The sequence below is a fragment of the Lampris incognitus genome, chromosome 13 (assembly GCF_029633865.1).
Source record: "Lampris incognitus isolate fLamInc1 chromosome 13, fLamInc1.hap2, whole genome shotgun sequence".
In the NCBI taxonomy this organism is placed as follows: Eukaryota; Metazoa; Chordata; class Actinopteri; order Lampriformes; family Lampridae; genus Lampris; species Lampris incognitus.
In genome coordinates this window covers 47,829,059-47,846,819 of record NC_079223.1, presented here as the reverse complement: position 1 = coordinate 47,846,819, position 17,761 = coordinate 47,829,059, and the positions used below count along the sequence as shown (strand labels likewise).

The following is a 17,761-nucleotide window of genomic DNA, read 5'->3' as shown; positions in this document are numbered from 1 at the left end:
ACAGGAACTGGTTCAGGCAGTTGGAACTTCTCCTAACTTCGATTTGAGGTTCACCTGGTTTCATTTTGCTTTTTCAGTTTTTTTGCTCATACAGATCAAAAATTCTGTAAGACAAGGAGAGACAAGATGAATTAAAATTGGAAAACTGAAAAGGTGGCGAAGTTGCTTACTGGTTGGCATGGTTTTCGGGATGAACTTGAGCCGTTGCTTTGGTGTAAAACAAAGTGTGGAAGGTTTGGTGACCTTTTTGGGGTGTCTCCTCATCTTCCTACTGAATACGTGCTGGGATACACTCCAGTCCCTTGTGAGCCTGGACTGGATTAAGATGGTCTACAGCAGTAGTTCTCAAAGTGTGTGATGGTGGTGGTGGGGGGGGGGGGTACAGAGACATGACAGGGGGGGGCGTGTGACCGTGGGGAATGTAGTGCGGAACTACTGTTCTCTGCAGCACTATGTGAGGGGATGGGAGCTGACCAATCAGCTGTGTTGTTTCACTGCGAGGCTAGGTGGCTCTCGCGAGGTCAAGTGTTGTCGTGAGTCTTTGAGCTCAGAGAGGAAATTCGGGTGTTTCTGGAGGGGGAGCGTACGCATGAAGTCGCAAGCAAGTTTAGTGACGAACAATTTCTGATGAAACTGGCCAATCTCAGTGAAATAGTGGAAAGCTGAATGAATTAAATCTTCAGCCTCAAGGCAGAGACGAGCGCCTTCCTCACCTGGCAGACGAAAGCTTGAGATGTGGGGCAGGCGACTTGATCAAGGAAATACTGATTTCTTTGAGAATCTAGTGAATTTGTTGAAACCAGTGATTCTGGAGCCACCAGTTTGATTTCGTGTCTTAAGAAGCACACCTGCTGATTTCAGCTCTGCTGAAGAGGACCAGTTCATCGAGGTGACATCTGACTCCACCCTGAGGCCCAGACACTGAGTGAATTCTGGCTTGGTGTGGAGAGGGAGTATCCACTCATAGGACAGAGGGCTGTGGGCATTCTGCGTCCTTTCACCACATCCTGTCTCTGTGAGATAGCCTTTTCTGCTGTTGCCTCACTTAAAACTAAGTACAGAGCTAAGCTCAACATTGAGCATGACTTGAGAGTGGCAGTATCAAGCCTGCAACCCCATTTTGAAAAGATGTGCAGTGCAAAACCGGCTCATTGCAGCACTAATGGAGGGATAAGACTTGAGCTGTCACAAGTTGACTTACTCATCCGTTTTTCCCAAATATCTGCATTTGTTCTTTTCTTTTCTTTTTTTTTGTGTGCTCAGATTGAGCTTTATTGTTATTGTTCTAGCAAAGTGATTTCTAAATTTTATTTAATTTTTCTGTTTTTGAAAACGCACACAGACTGATGGAGCAATGTAGTGACAAATGTCACAAAAAGAGGTTTGATAAAGTTGAAGTGGAACTTGCGTTTGTTATTTGCACAACAGAAATTACTGAAAGAAACGTGAAAGGAATGTTCATGGTCTTGATGATCTACTCATATATTTTCGGAATGTGTGTGTGTGTGTGGTGTTAGTATGTGTGTGTGTGTTAGTTAGTTAGTTAGTTAGTTAGTTAGTGTAGATAGCGGGACCGAAAACTAAAGCATTTATGATCCTAATTCTTTTTGGAGATGGTAGGTATTGTCTCAGAGAGTAAGGGAAAAATCCCAGAAAATTAAAATTATGCATAAATATGCAAAATATGCATTTTTCCAAAAATTGGCTAAAAACCACTTTTCTCGACATTTCAGATTATTCTGAGCATCTTTGATTTTTTCACCTATATAAAAAAATTTTCTGGGACTTAGAAATGTTTTGGCATTATGTAAAATATATGCATTTTTGCAAAAATGCACTTATGATCCTCATTTTTTTTGTAGGTGGTAGGTATTGTTTCAGAGAGGACCAGAAAAATAGCAGAAAATTAAAATAATTATGCATAATTATGCAAAATATGCATTTTCTAAAAATGGCTAAAAAAACACTTTTCTCGGCATTTCAGATTATTCTGAGCATTTGGGGGGAGGGAGTGGGGGGGTGGGTTAGGGGCAGGGGGAAGGCGGTTAGCTGGCAGGATGAAGAGGAGGGAGATTTAGACGGGTGGAGAACCAAACCGCTACATTGTAGCGGGGTTCTTCTAGTATTTAAATAAAGTTAAACTTGGCCCATTTTGTTGGGGTGGGGGGCATGAAATTTTTTTCAACAGAAAGAGTTTGAGAACCACCGGTCTGGAGAATAAATATGATGGTGGGTGTCTGATTCTACATGAAGGGGTCGGATTCTTAACGTAGTTGGTCCCAACGCAGACTCCAGTGTTTACCAGTGAGAGGATGCAGTAGTCCACCTTGCCTACAAATACTCAATACCCGTCAGAGACTTGCCATCGGACTGCTTTTTCAAAGGCCTGTCCACTCCCTAGATAAATGAATTTAAGCAAATAATGAGCACACACAGGCACTGGCTGATCCTTTTTTACACTTTGCAATTTACAGATATTGATGAGTGTGGACTTAACGAGACACTGTGTGGCCCTGCTGGCTACTGTGAGAACAGAGTGGGCTCCTTCCGATGTCTGTGTGACCAGGGCTACCAAGAGTCCCAGGATGGCCATGGATGTTTGGGTAAGATTTTGTGTGTGTGTGTGTGTGTGTGTGTGTGTGTGTGTGTGTGTGTGTGTGTGTGTGTGTGTGTGTGTGTGTGTGTGTGTGTACATGTTTAACTATCCTAATGTGGACCAAATGTCCTCATTAGGATGGCAAAATCAGAAACCACCTACCTTGTGTGGCCCTTTTAGAGGGCCTCATAAGTAAAAGGGTCTGTTTTAGGGTTAGGACTTGGTTTTAGGGTTAAGGTTAGGGTTAGGGTTATGCATGTAGTTTGCATGGTTAAGGTTAGGGTTACGGGCTAAGAAATGAATGTAGTCAATGAGGGGTCCTCATAAGGATAGTGAAACGAGTGTGTGTGTGTGTGTGTGCACCTCTCTGTGCATGCATGTGATGTGATTCTGCATATTGCAGAGAGAGAGGAGGTAAGTGATTAGCACATCATGGGTGAAAAGGGTAATAGCTATTGTTATCTAAAAGATTACAAAACACCTTGTACATCTTGTCTGTGCAGTTATTAGACTGAATTTGGTCCACTTATTTTCACTGAGAGCTAATTAGAACTAAATGGAAAACTAGAGCAAACTGAATTAGAACCGGACACCAACCTGGTCGCTGCACTAGCGCCTCCTCTGGTCAGTCGGGACACCTGTTCGGAGGGGAGGGGGAACTGGGGGGAATAGCGCGATCCTCCCACGCATTACGTGGGAAGCGGCTGGTGACTCCACATGTATGGGAGGAGGCATGTGGTAGTCTGCAGCCCTCCCCGGATCGGCAGAGGGGGTGGAGCAGAGACCGGGACGGCTCGGAAGAGTGGGGATAATTGGCCAAGTACAATTGGGGAGAAAAACGGGGGGGACTGGACACCAAGCAGAGGAGAGGGGCTGCACAAAAACTGCAAACTTTTACAACATAAACCTGAACCTATATGTTGCACTGTAATTCTGCCGAAGTCACAAGATTAATACATTTTAAATGGCACAGCATCCTGCAGTCTTAGGTTTTGTACATACATCTGTAATCCCTAACCCAGCCTGTCAGAGGGGTTTTGATTTCAGGTAGGGATGGAACATGTCATGTTCTTGGGTTCCTCTTCAGTAATGTCGATTGGACTTTGAAAAGCATTACGTACAATTCGTCTTGTATCCTGACCCCTGGTGTGATGTGAACTCCAACAAATCAAAGCAAGTAAGACAAACACATCCAGCTGAAAGATGTGAAGATATACAGCATGTTTGCCAAAATCTGTCATTTTTATGTGAAGCAGCTCATGAACCTGCATTCTAAATCACTCACTCACAATCTGACAATTACTCTCATGTTTAGCTCTTCCATCTGTGCAAATTTTAGGGGGTTGCAACGCCTCTAAAATTGTTTGTTAGTCCATCTGAAAAGATATGATGATGTAAAATGTTAGACTTGTTTGTTTTTTATCAATATTTTAGTAATTGGAAAGAAAATTAGCAAAATACAAATTTTTCTGCCCTCTCCCCACCACTATTCTCTCTTAGCCTCTCCCTCATAATCTCTAACTTGGTATTGCCCATGTGGTTTCATTTGAGGTAGGATTTCACAGAAACACCATTGACAGGGAGGGAAGTAAGACCTTTAGTGTCCAAACAAATCACTCTTTTCATCAATGTGTTTCAGTCTTTCTGATTTGTCGGCTTGCTTTTCTGTGTTTTTGCTTAGCTAAAGACATGATTCAGATGAGCTAACTTTGTCTCTGTTGAATCGTAAAAGCATCTAATTTACAATATCACTGTAAAGCTTCTAATCAGGATATGGTGTAGATAATATGTAATGAGGTGTAGGTACTCAATTGAAAACGTGCAGTCAATACTAGGCCTACATCCAAATACACATTTAAAGGGACATTTCTCTGCTTATAATGTGCACATCCAGGAACTACTGGTGGTCTATAATGTCTAATAAACTTGAGAGCCGCTTTGGTATGAGGGGCCGTACAAGCCATAATATATACTCGCCCTTTCATAGACATACATTCTCCTTTCACATACATATATCTTGACTCTCACACACATACTTTGTCCTTTCACGTACATATATTTTCCCTCTCACTTGCATAAAGTTACTCTTCCACACACATATGTATTCTTTACTCTCATATACATACATTGTGAAAATATGAAAAAGTAACATGTGAAAGTCAAGTCAATTTTATTTGTATAGCCCAATATCATAAATTACAGGAGAATGTGTGTGTGTGAGAGGGCCAGAATATATTATGGCTTGTACGGCCCCTCATACTTTGGTGTAATTCCTATTTACAGAGAATACGGTCTGTCCCTGTCCAGAGAGCTGGTCCTGCTACATGTACCACAAAGCATTGCACAAATACACAACCACCTACACACCATTACAGCTGTAATGCTTCTAATATGGCCGCACACTCTTTCTCAGAAAAATGAACAGATATTGCTTGACCATGGCTCGCCCCCATTTGTTGTTTTGGTGTACTTATTTAATGATGAAATTCATGGGAACATAGACATTCGGTGTGTGTTGGCATGGTAGGACAGTTTGTACACAGACCAGTCACTGAAGGCTCTCGGCAGCTCGCTGTACTTGTCTGTACGGCCACTGCAGCCTCCGACTCTCTTTGCTGGATTTCTTTGGCGCTGTATTCTGGTTCATACAAGTGATGGTTACATGCTGCATTCTACCAAAACATCATCAGAGTTAGCCAAAAGGATGTCAGTGGTGACACACCGAGGTCATTTTGCTGTGTAAGTGATTTTGGATAAAACATCCATCCATCCATCATCCCAACCGCTTATCCTGCTCTCAGGGTGGCGGGGATGCTGGAGCCTATCCCAGCAGTCACTGGGCGGCAGGCGGGGAGACACCCTGGACAGGCCACCAGGCCATCACAGGGCCCCATTTTGATTGAGTTTGATCTTGATTTTGGATAAAACAGTATGGCTGTAAATAGGGCTGCTGTGCTTTCCCAGGAGACATAGGGTCTGCTCCTCGTTGGTCAAGAATCAAAACCAAAACTTAATTTCTGTTCACAAAGTCACAAAACAGAGTCCTCAAACAGTCATGTTCTGCATCTGTGGCGGGACACGTCCTTGTTGAATGCTCTCAGTAGATGTCCTGCACTGCGCTGGTTGTGTGTCTAGTTTGTTGAGGACTATGAGTAAAAGTTGAGTCTTTTAGGTGGTGGTGCTTCAGTCAGCAACACAGAAACCAAGCTGACATGGCTTCTGCGTGTTTGAGTAGAGAAATGTGAGGATTTGAGGGGCTGTGAATCATCAACTTAGTTTCAATCAGTATCACCCAGCAGCTGCTACTGATATTTACTAGACGTATTGTGTTTCAGCAGAGCTGAAATATTACACATAGAACCAAGAAGGTAAACTGCAGTTTCCCTGTCCCCGGTTTCTGGACATTTTTCCCTCACTCTGCAAAGAAATTGGCTTCCATGTTGGCAGAAACATGATTGATGAGACCATTTATTTTCATTTAATTTGAAAGCGTGCTGCATGCACCTCTGTGATGTATTAAACATTTCTAGACCACGTCTGCTCGGCGCTCCTCGTAGCCGGGGGCTGGAGAAGGTGCTGAAGCTCCTCCTGAGCGAGGAGCCGTTCCCCCACACGTGCACGCAGATCTGCACTTCCAGGTGCACGACCTGAACATGCAGGTGTGCATGCAGACACACACATACACCCATTCCCACGTAGGAGCAACACCATCGGAGACACTCATCGTGTGTGTGTCACATGTATGCCCGGGTGTACACACTACGTCTGTCGCACACTACGTCTGTCACAGTTAACAACACTCTTAGCGTGTCTCTACAGAAGACTCAGATGGTAGTCTTTGTGCTTCAGGGAACTATTTGGTGTACACTGTGCAGACTTCACTGTGTTGTTTCATGATCTCATGTCATTTCTTTCATAACTGATTATTAGTTTGTTTTTTTTAGTTATTTTTTCTGCAGAGACATCCAGTTTCTGTCATGAGACGAGTAGTTCGATATTGCCTCCATCTGTCCTGCTGTCCTCTCTGACTCTCAGTATGTTGGCTTGTCAGCCTCTTGGTGCGGGGGCTTGTGTTTGTATTCATAAACGGCTCGAGAGCCGGTGAGCTCATGTTCTTGGCCATCGGGCTCGTTTCGAGTTGGATCTGGTGGGTCTTGGTGGTTTCCCCGGGCTAACTGGGCCCATGCAGATCCCATCGAGTCCAATTTCCTCCAGCAGGAAGGGCTGTCATGACTGGGAACATGGGGTGCAGGCTTCTGCCTGTTGGAAACGTACGGCAGAACTTCCCCCAGACACACTCTCCCAGTGACCTACCAAGTCAGGGTGTACACATTCAGAGCTGTGCGCACACAGACTCGCACACACACATACACACACACTCACGTATGCATTTATATAAAAAGCTATCGTTTTTGTTCATTCTCTCTCATGCTCCTTCACACCCACACACACTCTTTTGCATGTCCAGAGACATACAGTATATGTACATGTACAAAGATATAGTATCTACACACACACACACACACACACGTTTGTTTTTCTATACTTGTGGACCCTTATTGACTACACTCATTCCGTAGCCCCTAACCCTTACACCAACCTTAACTGACTCCTAATTCTACCTTTAACCCTAAACAGACCCTTAAAGACTTGAGGACATGCCAAAATGTCCTCACTTTGGAATAAAATGTCTTCACTTTTATGATTAAAAAGGGCAGACTACCAATGTCGTGAATTCAAGGGGCAGCCGGGAACCGCCGCAGCCGGCAACCGCTGCAGCCTGGATGCGGAGCCGGGTCTCCCGCGCCACAGGCGACTACGTTAACCAGTCGACTAAAGGGTCCGAGCCATTAGCCAAGGGCTAGCAATTCTAGTTCTCCGTGGTCGTTACACTACCCCCCTCCTTCAGGAAGCGCGTCCCCGCGCTTCAGCATACCAACTCCCTCACACCTCTGGGCGCACAAGCTTCCCATGGCCTCATAGTCTCACCATCCCACCTCTGACACCGATGTAGCCTTTGCAACTGTAGTCCCCACAAATATAGCTGCACAAGAATTCACAAACACACACACACATACACACACACACACACACACACACAAGTGTACATGCATACATAAAAAGTGATCATGTTTGTTCTTTCTTTCTCATACTCTTACACACTCTTGTCCATATCCAGAGGTGTACAGTATGTGTATTTACAATGACTCCTCTCCCGACACTCGCACACAGACACACACACACACACGCAGAAAATATGAAGTGCCAGAATGCACTCATTCACAGAGCAGAGGATCTCATCCAGAGAAACGCGAAAACTTCCCATCTGTACTTTGGCAAATGCTGGTGAGTCACACCCCAGTTCATTACAGCCCAGTACTGTCCCTCTGCCAGCCCATCACTCCACTCTGCTGTGGCTAGCACAGATGGACTCATTTATATACAAACACACACACACACACACACACACAAACATGCAATCCATAAAAACCAATGGCTGTGGTCAACCGCCAACCTCTCTCCCTCCTCAATGTCTCTCCCTCTCTTATCCATCCCACTGCTTTCCTCTTGCTTTACTTTCTCCTCTTTCAGTCCATCTCTTCTGACTTCTTACTTTTGTCTCATCTCTTTCCTCTCCTCTTCTCCTGTTTCCCTCTGCACCCCCCCCCCCCATCTCTCTGGTCTCTACTTTCGTCTTTGTCTCTGTACCTTTTCTCTGTTCTGGCTTTCATTTTACCACCCCTAACTTACCCCTCCATCTGTTTCGTTCTTTCCTGCCTTGTCTTTTTTTCATAATCAGGTTTGCAGCAGGCCGGTGGAGGAATACAGTGAAGGCACAGCTTTATTGTGGAACCATGAATAAGATTTATAAAACAATCAAAGTTTGCTGCTCACCGAATTTAAACTTCTTTATTAGAGGAAGTCATCAGCATTAGCGCAGGAAGGGGGGGAGGCTGCCCCCCCCAGTAGTGGCAGGTGGCTGTGTAACATCTTAGACCCAACAGTATGCCTAACTTTTCCTAATGTACAACTGCAAAAAAATAAGGCATACCTTTATTTTAAACAGTGGGTGATGGCTGCGCTGACTGTACACTTCTAATAATAAAGTGAGGAAACACTCCATTCCAACTCTGCTACACACGCACCTTGCAAACAAAACAATGACATCATACTGTAAAGACCGGGGTGGGGTGGGGGGGGGGCGGTCGCTCTGACTGTCGGCGGTTCTGCGCTGGAAGAGTGCAGTGGCTGATGGGACTGTTAAATGTTAGATTTGAAATTGTGTTTTAATGATGTTGGGAATCGGGAATCAGGAACAATTTATTGTCATCTCATTCATGTACTTGCGTGCACAAAAGAGACGAAATTTCGTTTCTCCCAGCCCACAGCAGGGCAACGCAAAAGACAAAAACACATATCCAACACCTCCCAAAAACGACACCATCAAAAACATACAAAACCAGAGAGAACAAAGCAAAAAAACACAAAGTTAACAACACAGTCCTACTACTACTACTACTACTACTACTACTACTACTACTACTTTTGGCTGCTCCCGTTAGGGGGCGCCACAGCGGATCATCTATTTCCATTTCTCCCTGTCCTCTGCATCTTCCTCTGTCACACCAGCCACCTGCATGTCCTCCTTCACCACATCCATAAACCTCCTCTTTGGCCTTGCTCTTCCCTGGCAGCTCCATATTCAGCATCCTTCTCCCAATATACCCAGCACCTCTCCTCCACACATGTCCAAGCCATCTCATGCTTGCCTCTCTCTTTGGGGTCCGCGGTGGTGTAGCGGTCTAAGCATCGGCTTTGTGTCGATGCAGTTGCCCACTGGGGACCGGGGTTCACGCCCCGGTCTCGTCAGATCCGACTATGGCCGGATTCGATGAAGCAGCAATAATTGGCAACGCTGTCTCCGGGAGGGGGCGGAGTCGGCTTGTGTTCGTCATATGAATGCGTCTCTGTGTGTGTGGGGGGGGGGAAAGCAGTGGTTCAGCCTGGATTCACCTTGTCACAAAAGCGGGGAGGCATCTCCTTCGAGACTGCTGGCCGGAGAGACGCAGTTGGCGAACACATGCAGTACGAGGGTGGGTGTTTGAACTAAAATAGGGATCGATTGGCCACTAAATTGGGAGGAAAAAGGGGAAAATCACAAATAAATGTATTAAAAAGAAAAAAGCTTGTCTCTCTTGCTTTGTCTCCAAAGCGTCCAACTTGAGCAGTCCTGGTCTCACAACCATCTTGTAAACCTTCCCTTTAACTCTTCTGTCACAAATCACCCCTGACACTTTTCTCCACCCACTCCACCCTGCCTGCAAGCTCTTCTTCACCTCTCTTCTGCACTCCCTGTTATTTTGGACAGTTACTTACTCCCCATTACTTTGGACTCCAAGTATTTAAAGTCATATACCTTCGTCACCTCTGCTCCTTGCATCCTCACCATTCCACTGTCCTCCCTCTCATTCACACATAGGTATTCTGTCTTGCTCCTACTGACTTTCATTCCTCTTCTCTCCAGTGCATACCTCCACCTCTCCAGGCTCTCCTCAACTTACACCCTACTCTCACTACAGATCACAATGTCATCCGCAAACATCATCGTCCATGGAGACTCCTGCCTGATCTCGTCCATCAACCTGTCCATCACCACTGCAAACAAGAAAGGGCTCAGAGCTGATCCATGATGTAATCCCACCTCCACCTTGAACCTATCTGTCATTCCAACCGCACACCTTACCATTGTCACACTTCCCTCATACATATCCTGCACCACTCCTACATACTTCTCTGCAACTCCTGACTTCCTCATACAATACCACACCTCCTCTCTCGGCACCTGTCGTATGCGTTCTCTAAATCCACAAAGACACAATGTAACTCCTTCTGGCCTCCTCTATACTTCTCCATCAACATTCTCAAAGCAAACATCACATCTGTGGTGCTCTTTCGTGGCATGAAACCATACTGCTGCTCGCTGATCATCACCTCTCCTCCTCTTAACCTAGCTTCTATTACTCTTTCCCATATCTTCATGCTGTGGCTGATCAACTTTATACCTCTGTAGTTGTTACAGTTCTGCACATTGCCCTTGTTCTTGAAAATCGGTACCAGTATGCTTCTTCTCCACTCCTCAGGCATCCTCTTGCTTCCCAAGATTACGTTAAAAAAAACAATCTAGTTAAAAACCCCACTGCCATCTCATCTAAACATCTCCATGCCTCCACAGGTATGTCATCAAGACCAACAACACAGTCCATTCAGTAAATTTGCAACACAATTCAAAAATTTCACTGTCCAAGAGAATGAACACCAGCCAGGATGACTGTCGCAACTGCCAGTCTGCATGGGCTAGCAGTTAGCTTAGCCTGTCCTGCTTCTGCTTCCTGTCAGTCCACCCTCGGTGTTTCCTCTTTGGGCACAGCTCCGGTCAGGGCCGTGGTCTTTGGGCCCACAGAACCCAGCAGACCAGGCTCCCTCAGCTGATCCAGCGCCAGCTCTCCCAGCCCAGCCAGACACCTTCAACACCCCCCCCACACACACACACACTCCACACAACAACACAAACGCAGACGCAGACAAAAACACTGCACAATTGATGCTAGGGGAGGCCGCCGCCAGACCGCCCTCAGTGTTATCGTGGTGTTGTTAGAACTGCCGATCTGCATGGGCTAGTAGTTGGCTTAGCCTGTCCTGCTTCTGCTTCCTGTCAGTCCACCCTCGGTGTTTCCTCTTTAGGCACAGCTCAGGTCAGGGCCATGGTCTTTGGGCCCACAGAACCCAGCAGACCAGGCTCCCTCAGCTGATCCAGCGCCAGCTCTCCCAGCCCAGCCAGACACCTTCAACACCCCCACCCCCCCACACACACACACACTCCACACAACAACACAAACGCAGACGCAGACAAAAACACTGCACAATTGATGCTAGGGGAGGCCGCCGCCAGACCGCCCTCAGTGTTATCGTGGTGTTGTTAGAACTGCCGATCTGCATGGGCTAGGAGTTGGCTTAGTTGGCTCTCTCTCCCAGCCAATCCAACACCCGCTCTCCCAACCATCAAACAAAATCCACGATCACAGACCTAAATTCTCGTAAAAGTTCTTCACACTATGACACAAACTCAGATGTAGATGTGGACAAAAACACTGCATAGTCAGCACTGGGTGAGGCCCCCGCAAACGTGAGTTCGAGCCGCCATCTTCCCACACTGTAATTTTTTTCACAACATGAACACCAACATCACAATGTGAACACCACCGTTCATGTTGTGATGTTCATGTTGTGATGTTGGTGTTCATGTTCACCAGGTGTTCATGTTGTGGTTATTCTTGTGTTGTTGTTTTGGGGGTTCGACTCAGCCTAAGTAGGAGCCCGTTTACTGACTGACTGACTAGGACCATGAGTGGGACTGATGTCGCCACTTGGGACACGGGTGGGTGGGGGACTCATTACGTTGTTGTCAGTTCTGGTGTGAATAAAAGAGCACTCCTGGGGTCGTGCGGTGTATGCGGGCCCGGGAGTTGCAATTAAAAAGAGATCTCTGCCTCTCGACTCATTCTTCCACGCCGGCTCGCCACAATACTTTTCATTTTAGTTGGCAGCCCCCCTGCTTATAACATCTTCCTGCACGCCTGGTCACCAGTCTTTTATGAGCACTTTGTTGAACTGAAAACAGTAATTAAAGAGAAGCAGCCCTCTAGTTTATCTCACACTGCAGTGTGCTTGTTTAAGCTCTGCAGGGTCGGCATGTCCACAGGCTTTGAACTGCATAACTTTTTGGCCCTTTGTTCCACGTCCCTCATATTGAGACGACGTCCCGCATTTTGAAGCAAAATAAAAGTTTCCAATGAATGAAAGGTTTCGCAAAGTTTAACTTTTTTGTTTTGTTTTGTTTTTTTTGGGGGGGGGGCAGCACGGTAGCGCAGTGGTTAGCATGGTTGTCTCACAGCAAGAAGGTCCTGGGTTTGAGCCCGGGGTAGTCCAACCTTGGGGGTCGTCCTCTGTGTGGAGTTTGCATGTTCTCCCCGTGTCTGTGTGGGTTTCCTCCGGGGGCTCCGGTTTCCTCCCACAGTCCAAAGACATGTAGGTCAGGGGAATCAGCGGTACTATATTGTCTCTAGGTGTGTGTGTGTGTGTGTGTGTGGGCCTTGTGATGGCCTGGCGGCCTGTCCAGGGTGTCTCCCCACTTGCCTCCCAGTGACTGCTGGGATAGGCTCCAGCATCCCCGACCCTAATTAGGATAAGCGGCTTGGATAATGGATAGATGGGTGGATAAAAATGTACATGTTTCATTTAAACTTTAAACAATCAATTTTGATTGATATGCAGTAATAATCGCTGAAATTCTCTTCTTAGATGTCTCTGCTCTCTGTAAACACACTACAGTCAGGACAGGATTCTGAAGGATGTGCTTGAGCTCTCCTGTTAATTCAAACTGTTTCTGCTGACAGTTTATTAGTCATTTTTGTTTTTTTATTGCACATTGCTTCTAAACTACAAATCAGTAAAGGTTGCTCTCATTATTCACGGTTGGTCTTACCTATAGTTGTTTATTTTCTAATCTATATATTTTTTGTTTGTCGTCTAGTAGACGAGTGTAACTGCAGGTCGGATATAAATGTGCCTACTTAAGGCTCAGAGGTCTTGGTCTAAACAACTCTATCTGTAATTGGCTATTTGATTTCCTGACAGGCAGGCCGCAGATTGTGAGAGTAGGAAAACATACTAATCCACATTAGTTCTTAGGACCGGTGCACCTCAGGGCTTCTGTCTCAGTCCCCTATTGTCTGTTTACACACGACTGTGAGGCCAAATATTAAAACAACAGTATCACTAAATTCGCAGATGTCACCACAGTGATTGGACTAATAAGTGACAGTGATGGGAGGGCCTATTGGAAAGAAGTGGAAAATTTACCCATATGGTGCCATGATAACCGCTCTCTAAATGTCAGTAAGACAAAAGAAATCATTGTTGACTTCAGAAAGATCAGAGGAAATCACATTCCTATTCCCATCAATGGTTCATCTCTTGAAACTGTAGACAGTTTGAGATTTCCCAGTTTACACATCACAGACTCCCTCACGTGGTCTCTCAACACCAACTGCACCCTCATGAAGGCACAGCGGAGACTATTTTCTGAGGCTTCTCAAGAGTTGTGGTATGAGCACCAAAACTCTTATGAACTGTTATGGCAGTACCATGGAGAGGGTCTTGACAGGCTGTATCACAGTGTGGTTTGGCAACCTGACTGCGTAGGACTGCAGACTGCTGCAAACGACTGACAGCAGCAAAAATCACTGGCATGGAGCTACCACAACTTCATAATATTTACACCACTCACTGCAAAAGAAAGCCCAACACATCATTAAGGACACCAGCCACCCCGCTCCTGTTCTGTTCTCGCTCCTTCCACCTAGAAAACGCTACCGGAGCATCAAACCACACACCACCCGTCTCAGTAATAGTTTCGGCAGTCAGGTTGCTGAACGGCTGACACACCCATATGCACCTTACATTGTTGTGTTAGTCTATGGTTTTTGGGGTTTTTTTTGGGGGGGGGATTCTTGTGACCCTTGTGTTAAACCAGAGAGAGCCAGAACACAAGGATTCCATTGCATTCTAAATACATATGACAATAAAGTTGAACTTGAGGTGTTTGTGAGGGCTTCTGGTCTTTAATGATGGTGATGGTGACAGATACAGTCAGCCATCATCAGGCCTTGACCAGACCATCTGCAGTCTCAGTCTCAGGCACCTAATGTCAAGATTGCTCAAATTCCAAACCTTCAAATCAAGGAAAGAATGATAAGGTATAATATTCTAGGCACATGTTGTATTGCACATGTGCAAGTGTGTGTTTGCATGAGGGTATGTGCTTGTCTGAAACCCGGATGCCTGTCTGTCTGCACACTTTGTGATTTGAGAGAAAGCATAAAGACTTCAATAGGTTGTATGCTTTTTGTGTGTGTGTGTGTGTGTGTGTGTGTGTGCGTGCGTGTGTGTGTCTGTAAATAACTGTGTCAAAATAATATTTAATCTCACATTCATCTGTCTCTAATTTCTGTGAGCGCTCTCCTTGCTCCAGCATATGAAAACATAATTTTCACCGGCTGGGACAGAAGATATTTAAAGTATGGCCAAATGGAGTGTTTAACCCCAAACCGAGGACAACGTCTAAAAGATGAGGGGAGTGAAACATTTCTGCTCCAGGCCTACTTTGCGGCATTCCTCCTCTGCACAACTGGAAATACCCTAAAATCTAAAATCTACCCAGTGTATCGCCTCTTAAGGGGCTTAAATCTGTCTTTTCGTTGTGACTTTGGCTCGGGCCAGGGCCAGGGCCACCCCCCCTCATATTCAGTCATCTCTCTTTATCCCTGCTGGCTCCTTAACACTTTCTAGCTCATTAAGACGCTGGCCCACATCACAGCGCTGTGGCTCAGCGGCTCGGAGAAGTATGTGAGGGAAGTGTACTGTAAAGTCCTACTGGATGACTTGAGACGTTGTCCTTTTGGTCTTGAGTGTTTGTGTGTTTGCATTTCAGCGTGTCCTTGATGTTAGCGTATCATTAAAAGGTCGTTTACAAATCTGTGGCATCAGTATGTAGCGACCACCTGAGTGAAGGCACTAAGATGCTGATTGAAAAAAAAGCAGAGTCAGGAACTTAGACTATGCAAGGTAAATACACAATGAAAACAGATTTGTCTTTAACAAGAGATTGTTTGACTTCCTACATCTGTGCCAAACACCTTTTATTTTCTACTTTGTTGTGTCAGTGTGTAAAAATAAAAAAGCATGAATTGGCGAAATAGGACTCACACACTTGTTCAAATTCTGCACAACACGTCGATGAACTTGTGCTCTCTCTCTCTCTCTCTGACAGATGTGAACGAGTGTGAGCTGCTGGGCAGTGTGTGTGGCGAAGCACAGTGTGAAAACATCGATGGCTCCTTCCTGTGTATGTGTCCGGATGGACAAGAGTACAACCCCATGACTGCCAAGTGCAGCCCCATACCCACAGGTAACCCACCGCCTTCTGCCTGCATACAGATCACTCAGCAGAGACTCACCTGAAGGTCTCCACAGTCTGGAACTGCTCTGCAAAACCTCCCGTCTGGTTTTCTCATCGATTTTGGAAATTGATAGGGTTGCTGATTTTGCCCTCCTTGCCCCTACGGGTTTTTTTTTCTTTCTTTCTTTTTTTTACTCCCTTTTTCTCCCCAAGTATATCCAGCCAGTTACCCCCACTCTTCCCGAGCCGTCCCGGTCGCTGCTTCACCCCTTCTGCCGATCTGGGGAGGGCGGCAGACTACCACATGCCTCCTCTGATACATGTGGAGTCGCCAGCCGTTTCTTTCACCTGACAGTGAGGAGTTTCACCAGGGGGACATAGCGCATGGGAGGATCACATTATTCCCCCAGTTCCCCCTCCCCCCTGAGCAGGTGCCCCGGCCAACCAGAGGAGGCGCTAGTGCAGCGACCCACAGACATGGCCAAGTGTGTCTGTGGAGACACCCGACCAAGCCGGAGGTAACACAGGGATGCCCCCCTGCTCCTAAAGTTGTTTGTAAACCTGTGATTTAGGCAAACATATTGATTAATAATGGTTTAAAGCTTAAATCTTGAAGCGAGAACTACAATCAAGGAGTAGCAGCCACTGTGGCTGGTGTGTCATCCGCTCAGCAGTAAACAGTGCCCAAACCTTGTAAAAATGGGATCCTGGACCAAAGCTAACACAGGCAATCTAATGGATTACAAACTACATCTAACTATGTGGGCTCACTGTTGTACTGTAATACTGACTGTAGAAGTGTTACCTGTCCAACAGAAGCATCATCACATAGTCTTCACGTTTCCTTTTTCCTTTTTGATTAGGAGCGTGTTTGCCGCTGCACCATTGTTCATCCTACCTGGTCAAACATTTCAAAAGCAGTAAATGGAAAGCGTCTCCTACCATGGTAAAGATGACAGTTAGTATTATGTAACCTGACTACATAGTCGGGATGGATAAAATAACAATAAAGTTAGAAAAATCTAAGATTTAAACTTTATTAATGACAAAGGGTACTTGAAAATCCTCTTCTGGTGGTCTAAGATGAAAAAGGAAGGTATCTAGAGGAATATAACAAGACTATTCTACAGTATACCTATATACATGTATATATATTTATTTATTTGTATTTTTATTAATATCATCAGGTGTGGAGGTGTTGGAGAAAGAGCTGGGTCTTTAGCTTCTAAGATGGAGAGGGACTCCGGATCGAATGGAGTTTGCTAACTCGTTCCACCACCAGGGAACTACAGAAGAGAAGAGTCTGGCTAGTGCCTTGGGCCCCGTTGTGGCAGAAGTGCCAGGCGCCTTTCATTGGCAGCGCGTAGTGAGCGGGGCTGAGTGTAGACCTGAATGAGGGAGTTCAGGTAGCCGTTTTAGTAGCTGTTTTGTAAGCGAGCATTAAGGTTATGAATTTGATGCAGGGAGCAACTGGGAGCCAGTGGAGGGGTATGAACAGTGGGGTGACTTGCTGTTTTGGGTTGGTTGAAGACCAGACGTGCCACTGCATTCTGGATCATTTGCAGAGGTTTGAAAGTGCATGCAGGGAGACCTGCCAGTAAGGAGTTGAGTAGTCAATGCGGGATATAACGAGCCCGTACCAGGAGTTGTGCTGCATGCTCAGGCAGGTAGGGTCTAATCTTCCTGATGTTGTACAGGGCAAATTGGCATGAGCGAGCAATTGAGGTTAGTTGGTCATCAATCATGACACCCAGGTTTCGGGCAGACTTTGTGGGCATGAGTTGAGTTGACCCGAGCTGGATATTGATCTATCTGTTGTTGTAAGGATGGGCTGGCTGGGATGACAAGGAGCTCAGTCTTAGGTTAAGCTGAAGGTGGCGTTCTTTTATCCATGCAGAGATATCAGCCAGGCATGACAATATCCATGCTGTGACTGTGTGGTCATCTGGCGGGAATGATGAGAAGAGCTGGATATCGTCAGCGTAGCAATGGTTTGAAAAACCATGGGGGCTGATGATCGCACCAAGTGAGGTGGTGTATATTGAGATGAGAAGGGAACTGAGCACTGACGCTTGAGATACCCCTGTGGATAAGCCGTGCGTTTTGGACACTTCTTCCCTCAAAGATACTCTAAAAGATCTCCCTGA

At 45.8% G+C, this 17,761-nt stretch overlaps 1 protein-coding gene across 4 annotated transcripts in view; it reads left to right on the top strand.

The window, feature by feature from the left end:
- The window catches only part of ltbp1 (latent transforming growth factor beta binding protein 1), a 281,927-nt gene that overhangs the window by 226,438 nt on the left and 37,728 nt on the right, over window positions 1-17,761 (top strand). For all 4 annotated transcript variants that reach the window (XM_056292168.1, XM_056292167.1, XM_056292166.1 and 1 more), the window contains 2 exons: window positions 2,475-2,603; window positions 15,486-15,623. In XM_056292168.1, the coding sequence (XP_056148143.1) occupies window positions 2,475-2,603; window positions 15,486-15,623 (267 nt within the window). The remainder of the gene's footprint in view (window positions 1-2,474; window positions 2,604-15,485; window positions 15,624-17,761) is intronic.